The sequence below is a fragment of the Numida meleagris genome, chromosome 4 (assembly GCF_002078875.1).
Source record: "Numida meleagris isolate 19003 breed g44 Domestic line chromosome 4, NumMel1.0, whole genome shotgun sequence".
Lineage (NCBI taxonomy): Eukaryota > Metazoa > Chordata > Aves > Galliformes > Numididae > Numida > Numida meleagris.
This window is the reverse complement of record NC_034412.1, coordinates 7,922,444-7,941,625: the sequence shown is the minus strand read 5'-3', so window position 1 is coordinate 7,941,625 and position 19,182 is coordinate 7,922,444. Positions and strand designations below refer to the sequence as shown.

At 41.1% G+C, this 19,182-nt stretch overlaps 1 protein-coding gene across 10 annotated transcripts in view; it reads left to right on the top strand.

The window, feature by feature from the left end:
* The window catches only part of MCF2L2 (MCF.2 cell line derived transforming sequence-like 2), a 161,127-nt gene that overhangs the window by 50,577 nt on the left and 91,368 nt on the right, over positions 1-19,182 (top strand). For 9 of the 10 annotated variants that reach the window (XM_021394650.1, XM_021394658.1, XM_021394651.1 and 6 more), the window contains 5 exons: positions 5,143-5,257; positions 11,751-11,841; positions 13,053-13,172; positions 15,968-16,084; positions 18,837-18,986. In XM_021394650.1, coding sequence (XP_021250325.1) covers positions 5,143-5,257; positions 11,751-11,841; positions 13,053-13,172; positions 15,968-16,084; positions 18,837-18,986 — 593 coding nt within the window. The remainder of the gene's footprint in view (positions 1-5,142; positions 5,258-11,750; positions 11,842-13,052; positions 13,173-15,967; positions 16,085-18,836; positions 18,987-19,182) is intronic. The other variant, XM_021394652.1, reaches the window with a different exon arrangement.

Below are 19,182 nucleotides of genomic sequence, written 5' to 3'. Positions count from 1 at the left end.
GCAACTGATGAGTTGGTGTCTGTGGCAGGCTGGGGAGGTGCGCAATGCAGCTGGACTCTTGGAATTCCTCCTGCTGATAGCCTGTATTTTTTGTGGGTTTTTTTTTCATTTTGTTTCCCTTTCATAAGGGATTCAGAATACTTTGCAATATATGGTTAGAAATTACAAGTCTCGCTGTTACTGTTACAAAAAGAGCTCCTTGCTGTGGAGTGGGGTTTGAATATATCCCATGAGCATCTAAACCGTTCCTTTGCTTGGTGCCTGGTTGGGAATCATAGATGAACCAGAAATGGGGAGTTCTTGACTTCCAAAGATCCCAACTGTGTCCAGGAATTTAGCCTGTAATTATAACTGCTTGCTGCTATTACATCTGTCATCCCAACATGCAACTCCAGCTGTGTGAGCTCTCAGAATGCAGTGCTCACACCTCATTTGTCAATCACACCCTTCATACTGCTAAGCAAAATTAAACTTTCTTTGCTGCCATGTCCTATTATCCCTCATGCATATTCTTCCTCTAAAATGCTTCAGCTATTTTATTGCTGCAGCTGAATTCTTGCCCCACCTTCACTGTAATAGCTAATCAGGATGCACTGACACCTGGAAGGTCTGTTACTATGTCCTGTGATTTATGAATTTGTCTTAAGAACTTGAAAAATATCTAATAGGAGCAAGTGGGACTCTGTGCTGTGTTCCTGGGCATTGGACTCCAGGCCTTGCACTCTCTTGATTCAGCTTACTTGCCCTCTCTCCTGTGTTTTTTTTTTCCCTTCCACACCTGCTGTGTACTTCTGTCACCCAGGTTCTTCCTGTCCCTTTGCCCCTAAGCCACAAGAGAAGAGGAAAAACTGAGCAAGCTGGGGAAGAAAATAAGGAAAGTGCTCAGGAAGAGCAGAGAAGGGATGCTGTCATTCTGAGTGGCACACCAGACAGGAGGTCAAGCTGACTGTAATCCTTTCCACTCCAGTCTTGCCTTTTTCCAGGCAGCTCTGCCTCCAGCTCCTGCTGATGTTGTCTGCTTCAAGAGCGGGAATAGGATCCAGTGGCCTTTAATACAGTGAATTTGGATTGGATGTGAGGCAGGATTCTGGCCATCTGCAGAGATAGAGAACAAAAAGGAGCTGAACATCTTGAGGGAAACTGATGAGTGGCAGCATGTATTCTGCTCAGGTCTGCATCAGGAGATAGGCGATTCTTCCCCACTGGCAAAACTCTGGGGCCAGCTCTGACATCAGCCTGGATGTGAGTGTGAGCAGCAGCACCCGAGGGGCAGCTGCCAGAGGATGGCCTGGTGTCCTAAAGAGGGGTCAGGAGTGAGCCTGGCACGAGTTCGGCCAGAGGATGGCCCTGAGCCTCCCCTCCCCTCCTGCTAGCTGAACCTCCAGCTCTAGTTCCTGCTGTTTGCAAGGGTGGCCTTCACTGTCACCAGCTGCTCTGTCCTTGGCCTGCAGCCAGTGTCGGGGGCTGCCAGGTGCAGAAGGAGGCTGAGTGCTTGAAGAGTGCTATGAGGTGGCACCTAACGGTGCCTGGAGGAGCTGCACGTTGGCGAGGCAGAGGCATGTGCATTGCCTGAAGTCAGCTGCCAGGCCCAGCTGTGCTGATATCTTTTTGAGTGTATCTTTGTTTCTCCTTCTGAGTGCACCGAACTCAAGCTATTATACCTCGCTCCTCCCATGCAGCATGTAAGCTCAGCTCCTGCCTCATGTTGCTTTGGCTTTTCATCAAGCTCTATTGCTCCTGGCAGTCCTTAGCCCCCTTACTTTGTTGCACAGACACTGCTGGATAGAGCAGACGTGCCCTGGCTAGCCATGGTGTAACTCTCCTCAGCTTTGTGCTGTGTTCATGTCTCATTCCGCTCAGCGCTTCTTTTCAGTCTCCCCTCTTCCTGCTTTTACTTTGTACTTAAAGTGCCTTTTTCTTGTTTTGAGAGTTTTTCTTTTGCCCTTCAGTTGTCCTGTTGGAGCCTGTTCTATCCTTGTCTGCTTTAGTAATGAATTGTAAAACGTTCTGGTCAGCAATTTTTTTTTCCCACTAGTGATGCGTAGAAGTATGGGTTTTAGACACAATCCTGGCAAGAGCAATGACTCTATACAGAGTCTTTCGGCCAAATTCCATGTGCTCAATCCTAATGGCTATGGAACTCACTGAAGAGTGTCCCTGCTGCTTTTTAGTTTGTGTCCCATGCTGAAGCATTGAAGAGCCAGCAGCAGTATTTCAAGGGCAGGAAGAAATCTCTTGACGACTCCCTAGAAGACAAGAGTAATGATGGCTCAGGGAAAAAGAAGCGGCTGCAGCTTGCCAGTTCACATTCTGCAGAAATTTGCATACTGCAGCAATCTTGGTTTGGTGTCAGGAAAAAAAAATGACACAGAATTCTTCTCACCGAGAAGAGAGCATTTTAGATACCCTTTATGTATAAGTAGCTTCTACTGGATATGGATTGTTTTCCCTACTGATGCTCCAGATTTAGATTTTGAGCAACCTGTTCCTCATATTTGCATTATGACTTGCCACCCAACACTTTGGGTGCTGGGTGCTTGGGTGCTTCACATTTCTGAAATACGTGAGTAGCAAAACATGGTGCCCGGGAGCCATGTGTTAAATCCCATGGAGTGCACTGAACTCTGCAAGAATAGTCAGAGCAGCAAAGCATCCTGCTTAATATTTCTAGCTGTTTCTGTTTGTGCCCAGAAGGTGTCAGTAAGTATCTGTAACAAACCTGACTGGGGGCTGGCTGGAGGTCCTGGTCTCTTGGCTGCCGCTAACGGTCTGGCTTAAGGGAAACTTTTGACTGATTTTTCCCTGACAGTGTATTCTGCATCAACACGGACTGCATATCGTGCAGCACGAGTGCCTTGAGGTCAATGAGTCAGGCGTCAGCATTTGCCCTTATCCCAGATCAGTGTGGAGACCATGACTGTACAGAATTTGAAATCAGTTCAGTGCAGTGTGAATGGTAACATTTCTTCCCAGTATTTTGGCTGGATGCCATTTGAACTGCTGTAGGCCTGTTTTCTCCCTAGAAGGGTGAGTTTGTTGGGTAATGTAACATAGCTGAATCGTTTCCAGTTGTAACTGAAGTAATATTTGACTTTCAGAAAGAAAAAGGGCATCAAAAACAGTATTCTGACAAGGTAAGATTTCACAAGAAGTCAAGGAGGAAAAGAGTTTCCTTGTTCAGAATTGTAGGGAGATTTTCTTGGACTGAATGAGAAAAGCTGTTTAAATAATAAAGGAAGCTGTTTTGGCTGTCCAACAGTGACAGAATTGAGCCACCAGAATTGAGCTAGTTCTATTAAAGGAACAGGAGCAGGATCCATAACTAATATAAAGCCGTGGAGCATTGCGGAGGATCCACTTTCTTTTTCCCAGGGTTTTGTGAGGAAAAAAAGTGTGGATTAATGAGTTGAAAGGAGAGACTTGTTGTAGGCAGTGTAGTGGGGGAGGAAGGAAAATGCTCATACCAGCTATTTAATAAAACAGAGTTTTTGCACCTATTTCATCCAAATATTATGTTCCTCAGTATCCCAGCTCTCCATGGGTGGATGACAAAGAATCCAGTTGAGTGGGAGCGTTGGGCAGAGGCAGGATCAGGACTAGTAAGGTACTCTACATGGAAAGAGCTTGGAATCAGTGGAGCATATCTTTGCAGTGGCTACCAGGCAAGAGCAGGAGGAACTGGTTTGTGGCATCAGCTCTGGTTACCAAAAGGGAAAAGCAATGGTCTGTGGAAGCAGACTTGGGGGATTTGGAGGGTACTTTAAAGCAATTAGGGTTCATATTTTTTCCACGGGGTTCTGCTTCTTCATTATGTTCCTAATGGGATATTGAATCTATTCCTTGAGAAAGGTCATTTATTTTTGTGTCTGTTTCACAGCTGGTTCTTCACTAAAGGGAAACCCAAATTGTGGCCTTTCTTTGGACAAAAAGCCACTGTGAGTGACAAATGACTAGGAAAGCTCTGTGCTGCAGGTCTGGGCTCATTGTTGGGTTTGTAGAACAGGCTTTAGCCTGCTGAAAAAAAGAAAGGCTTATTCAGAGGTTGTGGCAAATTGAGAAAGACTCAGTGAAAAGCAATATTATGCCCTGTCTGAGCAGCATAATATACTTGTTAAAAAAAAAAAAAAAAAATCTTGGTTTCATCGTATTCCCTTATGCAGCTACTCCTTCATTTGTCTATGCTATGCTCTGAGTCCAAGCTGGTGAGAAAACTCCTGTTAACTCAACTGTGGCATAAGTGATGCCCAGATTTGTTATCAGAATCAAATTAGGATTGGTCCTGCAAGTAAATAGGATTTCTGCTGTGTACTACAGCATCTTCTGTTGATGAGCATTGAGTTCAGGAGAACTGCAAAGCCTGCTGGATTACAAAGCATTCAACTCCATGGTTACCTAGCTCTGTTGGTGTTTGAATACAGCTGTTTGGATCAGGAAGTCTTTCAGGTAGGAGCTCATCTTGACTTTGCTGCTTATGACCTTCATGTCATATACAATGAAAGACTGATGCAAAGAAACAAGGAGAGAAAGTAGTTATCATTAAGTATTCCCAGCACTTTGAGCATGTTTTTATCGAAGAACAACCTAAGACTATTCAGCCTGTGTCATGAGTTATATGAGTGTATTCAATGCTTGTTTGCTCTCTCACTTTGTTTCCTTCAATGTCTAGAAGGAGAATGCTGTACAAATATACAGGGAAATGTCTTAATATTATCATAAGAAATTACTTGGAAATAGGAAACAAATAATACAAGAAAATACTTAAATTATGCAGAATACTCATGGAAAAGCTGGATTTGAGGTTAGAATCTCAGCTGGAGTAAAATTAGAGTAATAAAGCTGTGATGAGTTATAGCACCAAATAGGAAGGTCGTAGAATCATAGATGGTTTGAATTGGAAGGGACCTTGAAGTTGATCTAGTTCCAACCCCTCTGCCATGGGCAGGAACGTCTTCTGTCAGATCAGGTTGCTCAAAGCCCCGTCTAGCCGGGCCTCAGACACTTCCAGATGATTGTTAGAGCTCCTTTATCTCATGTATACAGGATCTGGATGCTTTTCAGTTACAGATGTGCCAGTGTTTACTGACCAGTCTCTCCCAAGTTATGAAGTCACTCTCTAATCTATTAACAATCCTTTTTTTACAGGAGGAAGAGGGAAGGATGGAGCACCAATTATTACCTTCCCAGAGTTTGCAGGATTCAGTGAAATACCTGATGAGGATTTTCTAAATGTGGTCACATATCTAACCAGCATTCCCAGGTAAGGCTAAGCATAAATGCCTGTTTATTTCCAAGAGAGCTTTGCTTCTTCAGTGGCTCAGTTATTTTAGTGGTGCTACCAAATATGTACCAGCAATTCTACATCCATCCAGTCAGTATGATACAAAAGTATTGTGAGCAGGAAGTCCCAGGAACCACTTACATCATTTGCATGGGAAAGAAATCTTCACACAAAACAGATTTTCTGTTCAGGGCTTTAACTGGATGGGAGGGATGTCATGATCTGAAAGGTAGCCTTAAAAGTAGCAGATCAAAAGAGGGGCTATTTGTGATAACTCTTGGGGACACTGGATGTAACAAGTGAATGGTTACATGTGGAAAGAGCTAAGCTTAACGTAGGTCCTGTTACTGTTTGTTCTGGGTGTATCTTTCTGTGTGAGGAGAGTGGGAGTCTTTGTTCAAGCAACAGGCACTATAGGAAGGTGAAGTAATACAAAGTTAACCTATCTCATGTCTCTGCCCTTCAAAGAAGAGGAGATTTCTTAACACTACTCAAGGAATATGCCAAGCTCTGACTGGGCAGACTAGCTTTGCTTGAATGGTTATTAATACCTAATGTTGGTGGAGATGTATTTTGTGAGAATCCCTCTCCCTCTGCCCCAACAAAGGAAAGTGCAAAGCTTTTCATATTGGCATACCATCTATTTCATGACAACCTACAAACCAGAGCTTTCCAGGGCTGGAATTACATAGGATATATAGGCAGATGAGTGAAGTTAACAGTGCAGGCACCATGCTCTAAGCTTACCGAATGTCATACAGGCAGGGTTCCAGAAGCTGAGAAATCTTGTTAGGAATGAGATGACCTTGTCGTTGGCTGGCTTAGGGACACGTCAAACAAGCTGAGGGCTGCGTATGGGTTGTGTCCTCAGGGCAGACACATATTGAACGCCTTATCACATAGAAAGAATGAAAAATAGTGGAGATACTGCTCTCATGGAACAACTACCAGAGAGTCACCGAAGCAAGGTGGGAATGAGAGGTGGGTGCCTTGTCGACAGGGTGCTGGCTGCACCCTGTGCTTTCTGGTGCTTTGTTTACTGTGAGACTGCTCTACTAGGATGTTTTCTTTGCTGTTTGCCTGCAGCTGTGCAAGTAGTGTAAAACAAACTCATTTCTGCTACTCTGAGGAAACAGACTAAGGCATGGCTGCTGAATTACTTTTTGTTTATCCAAAAAGAGAGCTTAATATTTTTTCAGTCCCCTGATCCTGTCTCTGGACCATGGCTGTTTGTGCTAGTTAGAAGCACAGCAGGGATTTATTATTTCCTGTGGTCTCATGTATAAAGGTGCTTAGAAGATGATGAGGGGAAAACGTGCCTCCTTCAAGTTTAGGTAAGAAGTTTTCCAGCTCCACCTACGTGTATTCCTCATATGGAGTTGCCAAAGTAAGCTGAGAGAAACCACACGCTGTGAGTTTAACAGCTTCATTGTTTCACTGAGCTCTGTGGGTCCTTTGTTCTACCAGGAGAAACTCTTTTATTTCTTCACTAGCTTTAGGACTGGATAACCAGCTTCAGGGTTAATAAAGCAGCAATAGTAGTTAGTTTGCTGATTCTTTGTATTTCATATGCTGGGGTGATTCCCAGTAATGTTGTCGCATGTTGGAGAACTAGCACATTATGTTGTCAGCCTGATGGACAGAAATACTTTATGTTTCTTCAGCCTCTTCACCTGGTGAACACCAGGGCAATGAGCGATGAATTAATTCTTAAAACTTAATAGGTCATGAGAACTGCAATACACCAGTTTTAGAGATGATAAGGTATGCATAGGTACTATCTTACCCTACAGACAAGCTCACCAAAACATGTATTGAGTAAGTGACTATCAGTTTGATTTAAATTACCTGTTCAAAGTCAATGACAGGCTGGGATGTGAACCTACCTTTTCTGCATAACAGCACATTGATTTGACTCTTAGATTCAATCAGAGATCATACCATCAGGATACAAGTTATCCAAAGAGCTTTCTATTATTTGTTGTAGTGCTTTTAGAAAGATTGTCTATGCGTTTCTAGATTTGCTATTTGAAACTTGTCACCTTTTATGTAGAATTGAGGGACAAAGGTATTAATTTAGAAGAGGAAGAACCTGAGCAGCAAGCTTTGGTTGTGTGATTTGTGACATAATTATATGAAGTAAAGTCTTCACGTGCATAAATAATGCGTGGTTGCAGCAGAGCTTTGTTAATCTGCAGTTGGTTGATACATGCACAGAGAGTGAGTCCTTCCTTCATCTTAGCAAGCTGCAGAGGGACTACATTTCTTACTTTATTCAGTGCTGCTGTATGATGTGTACTTTGACAGCTTTCTGGTACGTTATCTTGCTGCTAGTAGTTCACATTTTGTTTTATTCTCAGGGAGGATGTTTATCAAATAAAAGGATAAAGATTTTAGAACAGTGTCTAACTCTTGAAGAGTTACAGAGGGTGTGGTCGTGAATAGGATGAAGTATCATTTGAAAAGCAGTTCCCCTGATTTAGGATAGAAAATAGTTCCATATTCGTAGCTCAATGAGCCAGAGAAATTAGTGTAATTTTTCAGACCACTGTAGAGAGAACATCTGTCTTTTGTAGTGTCTGCATCTCTGTATCCCGCAGAATAAGATTTACTCCCATTGTTCAGATAAGGTCTATGATCACAAATGACATCATTCAGTGAGTTAGTAACTTTCTAAGTCTCTCTGGAACGACTGGTCTTCTAAGCCACATGACAAAATGTTAAAAAGATAAAAGTGGATAACAAGTGTTGTTATTTGGATGCACAGACACCATCTTGTCTTTGAAGCTGCTGAGTACATTTGCCTTTTCAGCCACTGTAATGCAGGTCACTGTAATGCAGTGTTTTGGGGTGGGCTATAGGCAAACCTTGCATTCCTGGGCTTTAAAATATTAATTTATTTAAAATATTAATATTAATCCTTAAAATTCAAGGATGGCAGATCAGCCCAGTGAGACTTCTGTAATCTCATTAATTTTCCTTCTACTTCAAGGCCTGGTCATGCGAGTGCCCCACAAAAGGGGCCTATGCACAGACATGCATAAACATTGGATAGCATGCTACATGCAAATACATGTCTCTGTATGTGGATGCTTACAGTAGATATCTGCAGAAGGCCCTTTTCTGCTCACTTTACTCCACAGCCAGAACTCCATTCTCTTCCAACTGAAGCAGACCAACTGCTTTGATAAACAGGTGCCCTCCTTCCCAAAGAGGTCAGGAAACTCGGCATCTTCTGGCCTCAGTGTACAAGGGCTAACTTGAATTCAAAGCTGAGGATGGAGCAGCTTAGTTGATTGCACACATTTCATTCAGGGAAAGGGACCTTACTTGCTGGCCATATATTACAGTACTGACATGGAGAAATCATTCATAGTATCTGTGTTTTTAGGCAAACTGCCTTTCTCTGAATACGCATGTGAATGTGGTCTCAGCTGTACATTGTCTTGCACTAATGCTGCCATTTTGGCAAGGCTCCGTCCCACAGCTGCTTGCTTATGTGCATCCCTTAGTGCTAATGACATTCAGACCTTTGTAAGAAAAGACCTTTCTTTTTGGCATGCTGACTGAAATAGGATCGCTTGCTGAAACTATCTGTTTCCCTGGCTAAACTTAGGTCTTAAATCAGCCCTGTCTAGTCAAAAAAAAAAAAAAAAAAAGACACAGAAATACCATTGGCCTAGCTCAGTGAATACAGTTGATACCATCCTGAACATCAAGACAAAATGCAGGGAATAACATTACAGAAGGCTGAGGTCTACCTGTGTGCCACGTTTACAGGCCCATTTTCAGTTTTCTTGTGTCCAGAGGTACATCTCTTTTCAGGACCTTCATGTTGCATCAGTCAACCTATAGCACTGAGGTGTACAAAGGCATAGCTGTGAATGGTATCTTTACCTCTTGCCTTTGTATAGTCTGCTGGAATGATCCTGAGTGATGTAGATATCCCCCCACATTTCTTCTGTAATCTGCTCTCCTTTAGATCATGTGATTTTTATAGTTTGCACACTAGTTATAGTTCTGCTTTCCTTTGCTCTTTCCTTGTATTTAAATCCAAGAATAAACCCAGTATATCAGTATCTATTTCACCTTCTATTTCCTCGGTCTGTCTCTTTAACTGACCTGCAGTGCTGTATGATTCACAGTGGCAACTGTTGAGCAGTGCTTCTATTCCCATATGTTGGTTATTCCCAGCCCTCCCCCATAACTGTTCTTGCCAAGCCTTATTTCATGAGAAAATTCCTTTCCTGCTTCTCTTGTATTTTCTTGTCTGTATCTATACTTCATAAGCTCTTATTGCCATTATCTATGAAGTTAATTTCTGTTATTGTAACTGATGCCTGGATGCTTTGGTGCTGTTACAAATCCCTGTGGCAGAAGAACATTTGAAAAAATGAACTGCTAGATCATGAGGAGGTACTTGAGAAAAGACAACCGTCCTTCTTTTAAGTGATTTATTCTCTACATGTTTGAGGGACTGTTAAAAACGAAACTTTAGAGTTAGTTCTGAGACACAGAGGCAAGTTTTACTTGGCACAAATACTTAAGTGTTTTTTTAAATCACAGTTGTACTTGTTGCCTTTGGCAGATGCTGTCTTGTCAGTTACTTCCTTTGCAGTTTGCTTACCTAGGTGTGATTGTGAGGGTCTGATTCTGAATTCTTCTAGGCCTGCAACTCTCTGTGTGCAGACATTCCTTTTAGAAGGCCCTTGGCCAGTCTCTTGAACCAGGCAGATGGGCAAAACAGGGCAATTTCTATGTGCAGGCAGCTTGTGTGAATGTGGTGCTTGTGGACAGAGTTACTTGCGGCTTAGCTACATCATAAATTTTACAAACAGCTTTTTCTTGTATTTATTAATTTGATATTAGCTGAGTAATACTTTTCTTTAGTCTAAACAACAGCATTTTGTTATCTTCAGCTAAATATGCCTACTTTGTTGGTCATTTTGCTGTAAATCACTGGTTTTAATGGAATTGCCTCAGATTTGAGCCTGGCTTATATATCCAGTTATTGTCTGAGAGATATTCAGCAGCTGCAAATTGATTTTGTGTGTCTGAGCTGTGAAGACGTAATTAGATGATGATTACAATAATACATTCCCTGTTAATTTAAAATTGAGGTCATCTTTTGGTGATCCATTTGATTCGTTTGAAATTGTCCTCTTACATTCCTGTTTTCCTCACTGTAACATAGTCCTCAAAAACTGGCATGGCTGTCAAAAATATAAAAGGCTAGTGGAGAGTAAAGTTTATCTCATCCCTCTCTGTTTTTATCTGAGGCTTTTGACTTCCAACTTCTTAAAGAATTCATTAATTTTTTTGAGTTATAACCAAAATTTCTGACACCTTATCTACAACATCAGTGGTCAAGGCAGAAGGAAAACACCTGAGCTCCTACAAGTCTCCATTAGAAGGATAGGAAGCCTGTCCACAGAGGTGCTGGTGGGCTAGGTGCTGAGGGTGATTTTCCCAGACCTTTCATGTCCACCAGGTGTCCAAAGCAATTTTTGTTCTCAATCAGCAGTTTACTTAAAACATTGCATTGTTTTTTATAAGTTTTGGAAACTCCCAGGCTGTGACTAATTTCTCACACTTCTGTAACAATCTGCAAGACACAAAATTTCTTTTGTGTCACCTTCTGAATCTTTTTTTGGTCTAAAAATCTAGAGCAAGCACTTATATACCACACTGTGCTTTTCTTTCTTTTTTTTTTTTTTTTTTTACTTTAGAGCACCAATTTGTCTATTAGAGGGTATTTGTATATATAAAAAGGAATAAACTTGTGAATTATCTATTTTTGAGGTCTACACACATGGGATGGGGCATCAAATCAGTGCCTCACACAGCCTCCTTGAAAAGTCCTGAGAAGGAACAGTAACTTACTTTAGCCAATGTGTTAAAGTGATACTTGCAACCCTGGAACTGGTCTGTAGGTTGGTGAAATATAAAGCTTGAAATCCTGCTTTGTCCACCAAAATACCTGGGGCATTGTGCGCAAGGGCAAGGTGGTGACTGTGGGGATATACTGACACTGTGGAGCTAAGTGCCTCTGTCATATGTCGGCATACTTGGGGAATGAAGGCTGAAGTGGGATGTCTAATAAATTCTTTGGAGAGAAAGCAAGATCTGAGATTTTTGCCTTCAGTATAGCGCAGTGTAATTTGTGATCCTGAACTATTCTTATCACCTAGATTTGGCAGCAAAGTAGATAGGAGCTGTGAGATTTAGCAAATGAAATTTTTTTTTTAATGTATTTTGTTTTATGTAAGCTGCTAGCCTGACGCTAGAAAATTTGCTGGCTTCTTTGTTCATGTGAATTTCTGCTGCATATTAATTCTCTCCACTGTAACATTGCATTTCTATAATGGACTTGGAGGATGATCCAACAGCAGCTGAATCTTACTGCAGTACATTTCATTGGAATGGGAGTATCTTCATGTAACCTAGCATATTTATTTCTTCTGTTGTGCAGTCTGGAGGCTGCCAGCATTGGATTCATCATCATCATAGACAGACGACGAGACAAATGGAGCGCAGTCAAGGCATCCCTGACGCGGATAGCAGTAAGTGCCTGTCTTTGCTATTTATCTTCTAGAAATTCAAATTACCTGCTGAACCTTCAGGGCAGGATAAAGTCCCGTGTGCTCATTTTTAGTTCCTTTTTTTTTTTTTTTTTTTTTTTTTTTTGCTGTGGGTGCAGATTCTCTCTTGTCCCAAAGCTCCTGAGTTTTAAATAGGAGAGGGAGGGAGCTGCAGTAACAGAAAACACGGCCTTGTTTACTGCTGAATCAGTACAAATTCCGTATGTGCTGGATTGACTGCAGTATGAATTCTAGTAGTTTGAAGCTGTTTCCAGAAGGGTCTAACAGAGGAACCCTTCTGTGCATTGTGAGGAGTGACTATGCAGCCTGCTTGTGAAAGAAGCAAATCACAGTAGATTTGTTTGCATGGTAGTAAGTGATCTGTTAGAAACTATTAATAGCTTATTATATCTCATTTGTGAAAGTGAGAGTTAAGACACTGTTTTTCAGTATTAATAAAAGCAGCTGTTCTAAAACATCTATTATCTGGGACATGTACTGTGTGAGGTGCAAGTGCTTAGGTACAGAGGCTTAGGATGAAGAGGTGACCGTTCTTTTTTAGCTGTCCTCTTCTTGTTCTTTTTCTATGCTTGATGAGCTCAGAAGAGGAGTGTGTGGGAGATGTAGGCTAGATGTTGAAGACAGGGCCATGTCTGACGAGTGTGTTGAATGCCTCTGTGTGGGAGAAACATGTGAGGCTAGAAAGATTAAAAATCCTTTTCAGAGTGAGTAGGTAGGTCAGTCTGGGGAACTCATTTGTGCCACCAGTTTCTTTCACCAAGTCCAATGTGGGCAGACATCTTTTGCAGGTAGTCCCTACCATCTACTGTCTGAAATTTAGGAGGAAAAAAAAAAAAAAAAAGGAAGACTCATGGTATAGTAGTGCAAAGGCAGCTTGGTGAGCTTCAGATATGGGTGCACCAGTGAAGAAACTTCAGTGCTCTGTGCTAAGTCCCTACCAGAAATCTGTATATGACTGGGTAGTAAAATCCCCAGGCCAGTGTTTCTGTTGGCTTTGGAGACTCTGACATTGGGCATGTGCTGAATGAACCAGTTGATGTCATTAGCAGCTGGACTGGCCAAGATTCAGTATGTCCTCCCCACTTTACTCCCTTAAGAAACACTTGGCTGAAAACTCCCTTGGCCTTCCTTCAAGGCAGAGGTTTGCTCTCTAATAACTTTGTTTCTTGCAGGGAGCATTTCCAGGAAACCTACAGCTAGTATTCGTCCTGCGTCCCTCACGCTTTATCCAAAGGGCGATCGCTGACATTGGCATTAAACTCTATCGAGATGACTTTAAAATGAAGGTACCGGTAAGCATGCATTTTTTTGGTCCGTGTGTTTGCCTTATGTCCATATCTGCAGTTCTTAGATGTCAGCAATTTCTCATAACCAAATAATTATAATTTGATTGCAAGAGGCAACTGGGGACTGTGATCTGGGTCTGTGTGGTATATACAAGGTCAATAAAGCCTAAACTGAAACCTGAACGAGATCAATGAGCTTTGAGGGGCAGGTAGACACGTTTAAGGCTAGCTCCATTACCTGGGTCAGATAAGTTGTTTTTTGTTTCATTTCAGTAGTTGAAACATACTAGGAAAGGGCAGAACCCGTTTGTATGTATAGTAATAGTTTCTTTAAGTTGTGTTTGTGGAATTTTCTACTATCGGTTGCAGGAATGCCGAAGAGAAAATTACCAGTGGGTGCTTCACAGGATTTTAATGGATGTGTTCCCATATAAAACATCAGTCTAGCTATAAAATGTGACTCAGCTTAAGTAGTGACATCTTAACTCCCATCAGGGAAGCTGCTCCCCTGATGCAGATGAAGGTAGATCTGTTCACTCTAGTGACAAACATAGGTTAGCACTTCGGAGCAGTGTAAGCCTAGGGCAATTTCTGCACTATGGACTGTTGGTAAACTAATAGTGCCCTGTTAAGTGCCTGCTGGCATTGCTTATTTTTAATGCTTTTATGATCTCTAGCCCTTCAAGATTGAGTATGCTTTTTACTACTTTTCATATGCTGCAGGTTGACGAGGCTGTGATTTAAAGCAGGCTATAAATCCTGAAAGAGTTTAAGTTTGACGTAATTCTGTGAGAGCTCTTTCTGGAGTTGTTCCTAGCAGTGTGTTTGCCTGTGGTTTCAAAGTGTTTTATAAATAAATTTGAATGATGATTGTTAATGATATTTCATCCTGGAACTTACTCATATTGTGTTCCACAATGACTTACTGGAGTGATTTCATATGGTTGTTTTGGATTTTAATTGTGGTTTTAAATCATGTTACAAAAGACCCGTGGTTCTGTTCCAACCATTGCTGTGTTTATCAGTGCCTAGGTTTAAAGTTCTTGCACTTCCTGCTTCTACTGTAGTAAGAGGCAGCAGACGGTAACAGTACAGAAAAGAAACCACGAGTTCATTTTGTTGAATTATGTTAAATTGTAACGCTGACTGTAGCTCAGTACAGGTGGCTTTTTGGTGATTAAAAAGCAAATTTCATGTAAAAAATATGTTTGATTACAAAACAAAATCTTTTGATTCTATAACACTTTAGAAAATGCATGTTCCCATACTAAGTAAGCCACAGTGTGTTACCTTAGCAACTGTTATACCAGAGATTGTACTTCTAGCAATCTATTTGACAGTGTTGCATTTCAAATCCTACTTAAAACTGTCACAGTTGGAACAGAGGGTAATGGTAGGCAGGGATTAGGCACTGCATTAAATGTTAAATATTAACTTACCTTTCCTACATGCAGATGAAGATACGTATTCAGGTTGGAGTCTTTTTAGACATTCAAATTTTGAGCTAACTTGGGTATGTCTACATATCTCTTAGAGAGCAGTTTTATGAAAACTAAGAGTATGTTGTTCTTGCTGCTAGCTCTGCCTGCCTCCTGCTCATGTATCTGCAGATAACCTTATATATAGGTTGTCCAGATAAGCCAGATGCTATTGTAAGGAGTTGCTTAATGCTGTACTCAAGGTGTCATGAATTGCCTGGGGTCCGTCATGGTTTTGAGTTGAGTTGGCAGCCCTAGCTAAAGGCACCATCTGAGCATGATCCTGTGTAGCCCAGTTTCGGAGCAGATGAAATTATTGAGAGTGATATCTATTTGTCCCATTTGAAAACAGCACCCTCCACACCAAGTGTGAGAACAGAGCCAGAGAGTTCTTGTCCCACAAGAGATGTTCTTACTCATGGAAGTAGGAACAAGCATCTATTTTAAATGCCAACACTGGCCTTTAAATTGTTTGCAGATTGTTCATGTTGTACATTTAGTGTTATGACAACAGTAATGGTATAACTGGTGCGTGAGTGGTTTGCATTTCCTCTTGCAACTCTGAGTCAAGGCCAGCATGGGAGCATTCAAAGGGAGCATCAAGAATATGGTATGTTTGTTAAGGAAACAATTGTTAGGGTGTTTATCTGAGCTATCAGACTGCAAATATGTTCAGTAAAAGATTTGCTGGGTTAAATCAACACTGGATTGCGTAGAGGCCAGGTGATCAAAAAAGAGCAAGAACTATAGGCTGAAATAATAAAGTTTATGTGATTTATTGGCATACAAATGCAATTTATAAAACCTCTTGATGTAAATCTCTATTAGGATATTTATGTAAGTATCATTAACCAGAAGATAGATGGAGCAATGTTGGAGGTACAACAGAGTTCATCTGAGAGAATACCTGGGAATTCAAAAGCAACAGGAGGATGAGAGATAACTGGCAATAGCAATAAACAGCAAATAACAATAATTATCTAGAAAATACAGGAATATTTTGATGGAAGTTTATGTGAGCATTATACATGCCATGCTTTTGCTTTTGAGGCATATGGAAAATGGCTGCCTCCTTGGCCTAGTAAGGAACAACGTGATATCAAATCGTGGGTAGTTCAAGAATAGCCATATGGTTATTGAGAAGCCAAAATCTAAAGGAAAAAAAGATGCAGCAATTACATGAACAAATACATAATGAGAAATTACTGTCAGTGGTAGAACTGCACCTTGGTTACATATGCTTAAGGCAAACCCAGATCCTAGGAACAGTGTTTGGAAAGGCTCATTATTTCTCTCCATCCATTGTGTTTGGATCTGTTTCAGATCATCATGTTAAATTCTGTCTCTGATCTTCATGGCTATATTGATAAATGTCAGCTGACCCGGGAGCTGGGAGGAACCCTGGAGTATGGCCACAGTCAGTGGATACATCACCGAACTGTGAGTGCTAGTGCTGCTGTTACACATGTCATCTTGCAAGTGTCCAGCCTACAGATTTTACTGGAGGCTCATGGAAAGAGGAGATCCATTACTCAAACAGAGAAAATTCCCCCAAAGTTTGTAGTAGAAGTAGTAATTTAAATCTATCGACCTGGAGTAGGGCCTACAACGTTATATTACTATTACTCAGCAGAGCCTTTAGCCACATCCTTTGCTTTTGGATAATTGATGAGATTCATAGGCCTTCAGTTCATGGCTGAAGTTGAACATATACTTTAGCACTGTTCAGAATGAAAGGTCACGATTCTCACTTCAATGAGCAATTATATCCACGTTTTTAAGAGAAGAAAAATACTCATAACGCTGGATTTTATTTCCCTTTGTTTTCATTTCTGAGCTATGTAAATATATGCTCCAGGTGAGTCATATTTTGAGTAACTCAAGAACAATTAATAATTGTAGGAAGGCTGGAAGACTTTTTCTGTTGCCTTTTAGGAAACTTGTTACAGGTTTGATAATTTGTTCCCTTTTTGGATTGGTTAATATATTTCAGTGGCTGCTTCAAAACAGTGTAAACATTTCATTGTGGTTCACAGAAGAGATGATATTTAAAAAAAAAAACAAAAAACAAAAAACAGACCCCAGACTTTGGCATATAAGCGGCCAAAATGTTGTCTATTCCTATCTAAGTGGAAAGGTGCAAAGCTGGGTCTCATCCTAGAAGCTGAATTAATTTTTCTGAGACTGTGTGCAATGTTTGCATCTGTCTTTGTGGGTCTGCTCGCAAAACTGGTGTGTTTAGAGCTCACATCTAAGGAGGCCCAATGTTTTGCTGTGTTGTGAGAAGCCTTGGATTTAAGTGTTGTTGCTGACCTGCAGCCAGGTCTACCATTCAGAAAAGGCTTTTCTGAGGTAGCTTGGAAGTAGTCAAAAATAATTTTCACAAGCATAGAGACTTGAAGACAAAACCACAGTCAGAACTTGGGAATATGAAACAATTTATTACTCATACCCACAAGAGTAAGTGGAGGCATGTGTGCAACTAAATGAAACGCTGATGTGCTCATGGTGCCTGTGGAATCAGTTAGCCAGGGAATCTCTGCTGGGTAAGAGATTGCCATCAGGGTAGTGTTGGCCTATATGGCACCTTGAGAAAGCCTGACTTTCAGTCTTGCTGGTGCAGTGTCTTCATCACATCTTCTACTTCTCTGAGTGTTCTCAGATCATGTCCTGCCAGATCTTCCCTACCAGGGTTGTGGACTTTTTTTGCTGCTTTCTTCTTTTATATTATTTTTTGATCTTCTTCTGAAACATCTTTGAAGTGTTCCTAAATTATGTTGACTCAACAATCTCACCACGCTGTTCTTTGTTTCTGCTTTCTTATCTTAAACAGCTAGGAGCCTATGAGCTTTCTTGGTCACAGAGTATGTGTTAAGCTCTTAGTAAACAGCCCTTGATCATGGATGGCTTTATCTTTGTTGCAGTCAGAAGTGCAGCATCTTAGCCATCTTTAATCCAGTAGTTTGGCTACAGAGAATGTGTTACAGCTGCTAAGAACTGAGCCAGATCGTATGTTAGTCTATACTGCTTCTGCTGAAAACAGGCATGAATTTACAATGGGCAAAAAATGAAGAAGGCTATGAATTCTCCTAGCACTGCCTCACCTGGAGCATGCTTTATGATTGCATAATGTGGAATGTAATTTATTTCTGCAGCTTTTGATCTACCTTCAGTTTGTTTTTCACAGAGCACACAGCAAAATTTCAACTGAAATGCTGCAAATTTGGAATTCCATCATTGCTAGAGAAGGGAATACAGCTTGCAACAGCTGTGTAATATTTGATTGGGAATAAGAGCATCTTTAGTACTATTTTGTGCCTCAGAACACTGTGTTGTTCTGATCAAAAAGTGTAATGAATAAAGACCTATGTGGAACAATGTAGCCTTTGATTATCCTAAAGAAACCAGGGCATGATCATGAAAAAATATCCCATGCAGTTCTTACTACGAGATACAAAGGTTTTGATTGTGTCTCATAAGTCTGAACAATATATTCCACTCGGAAAAGGCAGCATTCTTATTAAGCCTTCCTCACTTTCACTTTCTTCAATATACCCACAAAATTCTGTCAAGGTTTAAGTTGGTGCACCCAAGTGATCAAGAAGAAGTGATGCTCCAATGAATTTAAGCATTTTAATGATATTTGCAGTGAATTCTTGTATTGCTGGGGTAATAGAACCGGATGGGAGGAAGTGACTAGAATACAGCATGTATGGGTAGGCAGGACAGAGTTGCACAGTTTGAGAAGTCTAGGGGGAAATGGATTGCTGCTGAGTCAACAGTGAGTGTATAAATACAGCAGAAAAAGGCTTTGGCCTGTATGCTTGTGGTTTCTCCTCAACTTAAATAAAGCCTTAGTTAAAATCTTTAAACACAACAGCAAGTTGTCCAGACTCCAGCAAGCATGGGCAAAAGATCTGAAGTTCCCATCTGGGCTTTGAAACTGATGTCCTCTGTGGTTCATTATGTCTCTTAAGCTATGGAAGCTCTCCATCTGGTTCATGGATATGGTAATACTTGTAGTCCTGTGAAGAGATTCTTTGTGGCACAGGATTCAACCTGCAACTTGTATCACATCTCCTGAAAAAGGGCAACATTGCGGTGCAATGCTGGCTGTGTTTGAAGAACTAAGCGCAGCTAACAGGTTAGTGGTAAATAAGCAGTCTGTAACTTTATGCTTCTGCTATTCCAGGCTATCGAAAACTTCGCAATGACAGTGAAAACAACAGCACAGATGCTACAGACCTTTGGAACAGACTTAGCAGAGACTGAACTTCCCAATGATGTTCAGTGTACAGAGGAGCTCCTATCTGCACACACTGACCACCACAGCAAGCTGAAGGTGAACGGTGTCTCGTGATAACTCCATTTGTGTAATATTTGGCTTTTCATTTAACAAATTTTTTCTGCCATCATCTGGGAGTCCATAATCTGAAAACTACTGAAGAGGAGAAAAAAATTGGATTCGGGCAGTTGATTCAATGCAGCTATGGAAAAGGACTTCACAGCTTCAGGAATGGTAGAACAGGGAAGTGTCA